The 5830-nt window shown below is 44.4% G+C and overlaps 1 protein-coding gene across 1 annotated transcript; it reads left to right on the top strand.

The window, feature by feature from the left end:
• Window positions 1-404: 404 nt before the first annotated feature.
• LOC121531647 (actin, alpha cardiac muscle 1-like) lies at window positions 405-5150 on the top strand. The gene is made up of 8 exons (XM_041836998.2): window positions 405-530; window positions 1794-1945; window positions 2583-2822; window positions 3013-3097; window positions 3251-3412; window positions 3821-4012; window positions 4435-4616; window positions 4833-5150. Exons 2-8 carry the CDS (start codon window positions 1817-1819, stop codon window positions 4974-4976), a joined length of 1134 nt encoding a protein of 377 aa, XP_041692932.2. The 5' UTR covers window positions 405-530; window positions 1794-1816; the 3' UTR covers window positions 4977-5150.
• The last annotated feature ends 680 nt before the right edge of the window (window positions 5151-5830 follow it).

Here is a 5830-nt window from a genome sequence, read left to right as displayed (position 1 = left end):
TCCTTTGAAGGCCTGCTGGGGGTCCGTAAAGGCTTTACGTTGTCACTTGTCTCTGGTTGGTTGGCTGTAACACTGTGTATGACTGACTGACTGACTGACTGACTGACAGACAGACAGACAAAGGGCCAAATCTCCATTATGGCTGATGCACCAGACCTTATTTATAGTGGCCTCCAACATGCCTTTCTCTGCAGACGCACCATCAACCTGTCTTCCAGTTGTCCAACTATAGACCAGGGCTCTGCCAACCAGCTATAAATTATCAGAGGCCAAATGAGACTCTTGAGTGTGTGTGTGTGTGTGTGTGCACGTGTGCACGTGTGTGCGTGTGTGTTTGTGCTTTTCAGTTCCACATTGGTTTGTAAGGGTGACAATGTCTCCTAAAAAGGCCTGAGGTCTTGAAGGTATGTGATGGCATGGGTCCTGCGCTCTCCTATTTAAATTCAGAGAACAGGTGAGCCAGGCGCATTCTCCTCTCACTCACTCTCTCAAGGGACTGTAACACACCGGCTCCTGTCCAGCTCTCCAGGGTAAGTCCTGCACACATACAATTCTCTGTTTCAATGGGATTATGTTATTATCGTAATAGTAATTTATCACATAGTATTACATTTACGTTAGTCATTTAGCAGACGCTGTTCTCTTATCCAAAGAGACTTACGATCAGTGGCTTATCATAATTACACCACATGACCATGTGATCTATACATTGAAAGTATACTTAAATATTGAACACACAGGATGTTACAGGCATGATTGTACAAGAGAAAAAGAGCCATGAAAGCATTTTCTGACAGATTATGTTATTATATAACATCAAGTGATCTCACAAACACACTGCTAATGTGGATAGAAATGCAATACAAGTCCTTGTTTTAATAGATTCTTAATAACTGCTTTTGACTGTGCTTTAGGCTGTTGGTTAGGACCACCACATAAATACTGTTTTGCACATTACAATAATGAAACAATTAGTCAATGAAATCATTGGTCAGTCAACTAAAAGTGAGTTATGGGTCCAGCATGGCATATGAGAACAAACAACCAGAACAGAACAGAACACAGAGAGCGAGAGCGAGAGAGAGAGAGAGAGAGAGAGAGAGAGAGAGAGAGAGAGAGAGAGAGAGAGAGAGAGAGAGAGAGAGAGAGAGAGAGAGAGAGAGAGAGAGAGAGAGAGAGAGAGAGAGAGAGAGAGAGAGAGAGAGAGAGAGAATGAGACCACAATGTGAAGGGCAGCTACTGCTAAGGACATGCTCCGGAACTTTGGCGACTACTAAGTATTTTTTAAACCTCCCGCTTTGGCCTGGATGTGTCAATGTGTAGTTCATACATGCATAATCTATCAGCAGAATTACTGTCTTACCTCAATTAGCCACAAAATTATTAGTTTGAAAGCGACTGTTTTTCTGGAAGCTGTGCTTCGCCATTTTACCCCATGTGAGCCTAGTAATTCAATTTAAACCAATGAGCTTCAGCCCCTTGCATATTTTGAGTGACAGCTAGCAAGATGCACACAGCAGCGTGCGAGAGAGAGCAATGACGTGGTGCACATATCTGCACATGTGATGCAGTACGCAATTATCGGGGACCACTTTTGGCTCGTGAGCGCTACTTTCAGAATTACGGACTAAAACGTATACAAGTACCAGAGAATCGCTTTAATGCGGTAATACTTCATTTTGTTACTACCATATGCCATGTGTGAAACACATTGCGCTCTGACACACCTGACAACTGGTCTATTGTTTGGTGTGTGTGTGTGTGTGTGTGTGTGTGTGCGTGCGTGTGTGTAGGTCCACAGTAACCGGACTCAACCATGTGTGACGAGGAAGAGACAACAGCCTTGGTATGCGACAACGGCTCAGGACTAGTGAAGGCTGGCTTTGCCGGTGACGATGCCCCCAGGGCAGTGTTCCCCTCTATTGTGGGGCGCCCCCGTCATCAGGTCAGTCCCCCCATCTTACCCCCTGCTACCCTTCCATGTCAGTCAGATGGTCATTCCTGAAATAGAGCCGCAACACTATTGTTAGTCGTCATTGCACCTACAGTATGGCTAACCTGGCCCCAGATCTGTTTGTGCTCTTGCCAACTACATTGCTGTCATTACCAAGCCAAACATGGCGTGACGACGAGTGACAAGGAGTTGGCATGATGGCCCAAACAGACTGGCACTCAGGCTACGGTACGGGCAAGTTTCCTGAACCCAGATGAAGCCTAGTCCCGGACTAAAAAAAAACTTTCAATGGAGATTCTCTATTGAGCATGCTTTTTAGTTTAGCAGGCTTAATCTGGGTCCGGGAAACCAGACCCTGCGTGTGTCATTTGCAGATCTGTTTTAGAAATCAATATGTGTCTGTTGCTGTTCACGTTCACATCTGGACGACAGGAGGCTGCTGAGGGGAGAATGGCTCATAATATTGTCTGGAACGGAGCAAATGGAAAGGCATCAAACACCTGGAGACCATGTGTTTGATGTATTTGATGCCATTCCGCTCCAGTCATTACCAGGAGCCCGTTCTCCCTCATGTGACCTGTATCTACTGTTCATGTGAATGAGCCTTGCCTGTCTGCCTCTTCCCCAGGGTGTGATGGTGGGTATGGGTCAGAAAGATTCCTATGTGGGAGACGAGGCCCAGAGCAAAAGAGGTATCCTGACCCTCAAGTACCCCATTGAGCACGGCATCATCACTAACTGGGATGACATGGAGAAGATCTGGCATCACACCTTCTACAATGAGCTGCGTGTGGCCCCTGAGGAGCACCCTGTCCTGCTCACTGAGGCCCCCCTAAACCCAAAAGCCAACAGGGAGAAGATGACCCAGGTGGGTCACCTGCCTTAATTAACCCAATTGCCTGGCTGTCAATCTTATAGTTTATGCTGTTGAGCATTACAATATAACTAATGTTGATTGATTATATTATTATATTTGCGTCATATTATTATTAGGTGCACTGCCAAATAATGGATTTCTGAGCCTGTTTTCTAACACTGTGGGGTTTTCTTCCTGGCAGATCATGTTTGAGACCTTCAACGTGCCAGCTATGTACGTGGCCATCCAGGCTGTTCTGTCTCTGTACGCCTCTGGTCGTACCACAGGTAAGTGCTCATCCTAACACAAAATTGATTACAGTAAAAAAGTTTACATATACATATATTTTAGACTATGTGGCACCAGCAGGAATGAAAACCCCACAACCCTGTGATGCTCGTCAGTGCGTCTGTACTAATGTGTCTGTGTCACCTGTGCAGGTATTGTGCTGGACGCTGGTGATGGTGTGACCCACAACGTGCCCGTGTATGAGGGTTACGCCTTGCCCCATGCCATCATGAGGCTGGACTTGGCTGGCAGAGACCTGACTGATTATCTGATGAAGATCCTCACTGAGAGAGGATACTCTTTCGTTACCACCGGTAACCATGGAGACCTTTTAGATACAACCAAATTCATCTAGAACTATATCTTTATTTTGTACTTTCTGATAGTATCATAATAATATCACCTTTCACCCAATGTATATGTTGTGTCAACACCTGATTCTATTTGGGGGTTTTTGCACCTTGTCACTTTTGTTGATCGCTCATTATCTTACAGTGTATCTTATTGGCAAAATAGAGTAACTGCAGTCCTTTATGATCTTCCTAGTGTAGTACCTGTGCTTGTAGAAGAGGCTGATCAGTGTAGTTATAATTGACACATAGCTTAAGGTTCCCCTACAGTTACCGTTTGTTCCTTTATGCCTGTCTACGGTTGTGAGTGGGTGACACGCTGATAAAGGCAACATGATCTCACAAACTCACTGCTATATTTGAATCCCACAGCTGAGAGAGAGATTGTCCGTGACATCAAGGAGAAGCTGTGCTACGTGGCTCTGGACTTTGAGAATGAGATGGCCACCGCTGCCTCCTCCTCCTCTCTGGAGAAGTCCTACGAGTTGCCCGACGGCCAGGTCATCACCATCGGTAACGAGAGGTTCCGTTGCCCAGAGACCCTCTTCCAGCCCTCCTTCATCGGTCAGTACAAATCCTTACAAGTTCACAATGTTCTATAGCCTGGTCCCAGATCAGTTTGTCTTGCCAACTCCTATATGGCCATTGTCAAGGCAGCACAAACAGATCTGGGACCAGGCTAGATGTTCTGTGCTGCAGCACAAGTAATGTATATAAGATTATGCAGGACAGGAGGAAGTAAAAGTCACCACATGGATCATTCATTAAGGATATTTATTGATATAATTTTCACAACAGTACTTTATGTGTCATTATTTCATTGTCTTTTATATCTTGCTTATGAAGTTTGGAGTTTGGGTTAATCCTTTCTTTTCCCACGGAGGCCTCACTACAGACAACAAGGCTCAGAATCCATTGCTCTGTTTCTCCATAGGTATGCAGTTGAGAATATGGGTGTAAAGACTGTTATTTGTTATTCCAAATAGGTATGGAGTCTGCTGGTATCCATGAGACCACATACAATGGCATCATGAAGTGCGACATTGACATCCGTAAGGACCTGTACGCCAACAACGTCTTGTCCGGCGGTACCACCATGTACCCTGGTATCGGTGACCGCATGCAGAAGGAGATCACAGCCCTGGCCCCCAGCACTATGAAAATCAAGGTATGGATAATATATGCATCTTATTCTCTTTGATAATTACATCCCCCTAATCTTACCACCATCCAATTACTGAGAGTCAATTATTGAACAGTGATGAACCTGAAAGTGGTTTCAAAGTACCCTTGGTGAAGCAAAGCTAGTAAGTATAGACACTTGATTTGCATTAAAAAAAACACACTTGACTCGGTCCTAACCACAGACTATTGCTTCCTGTAGATGATTGCCCCCCCTGAGCGTAAGTACTCTGTCTGGATCGGTGGCTCCATCCTGGCCTCCCTCTCCACCTTCCAGGCCATGTGGATCAGCAAAGATGAGTACGAGGAGGCTGGGCCCTCAATCGTTCACAGGAAGTGCTTCTAAATGACCCTCTCCTCCCATCTCAACCCTCTTCCTGCCCCAAAATCATGTCTCTAATCCCCACAAACAACCCCCATTGTATTTGTTTACTATTTGTGCAATGTTCCCTAACACAATCTGTATTATGGGTCATCGGACTATCAGGATATTGCTAAATAAATTAATTCTGCCTTTTGACTTCCCTGTGCGGTTGCCTATGTGACCTTATGAAAAGTAATATAATCGAGTTCATCAAAAGTAGTTTGACAAAAGGACTTCTTCCAGGACAGTTTTGCACAATCACAACTCTATGGTGTTAATAGATGTCACAGAGAATGGAGAGTAACTGAATTTCCATTCCACTAATTAGACGTCTGGGATAGGCTTATATATTATTTACACATATGACATTTGACATTTTCTGTTGAAAGCTCTTTCAAACATAAAAAAAAATGTTAATTTACTTCCATTATTATCTGAGTGGACTCCATACATTTACATTACAACCACACATCAAATGAAGTGATTTGGGTTTGATGTTTAGTTTGATGTAGATTAGGTCCTAGCTGAAATGTACTGTAATGTGATGAGACACCCACTGGGTGGCAGAAGTTAGTCTTTTCAGGGCGGTGAAGTCACTCAATACAACCCGTTCAATAAGCTCTTGGGCGTTGTTTGCACACTAGCTATATGACGGCAAACCCAGTCAAATAGGTTGCAGGCAACACATACATCAACACACAGAGAAGATTATTTCATCTGTACTACAGGTTAGAGAATATTTGGAGCCACAGCCAAATGTAGTAGCAGTGTAGACATGCACTGTGGTCTATCCTCCCGATATGAGCAGAAAACATACCATTACAATCTAGGACTGA

This window comes from Coregonus clupeaformis, chromosome 19 (assembly GCF_020615455.1).
Source record: "Coregonus clupeaformis isolate EN_2021a chromosome 19, ASM2061545v1, whole genome shotgun sequence".
Taxonomy (NCBI): domain Eukaryota; kingdom Metazoa; phylum Chordata; class Actinopteri; order Salmoniformes; family Salmonidae; genus Coregonus; species Coregonus clupeaformis.
This window is presented reverse-complemented; position numbering and strand designations above follow the sequence as displayed.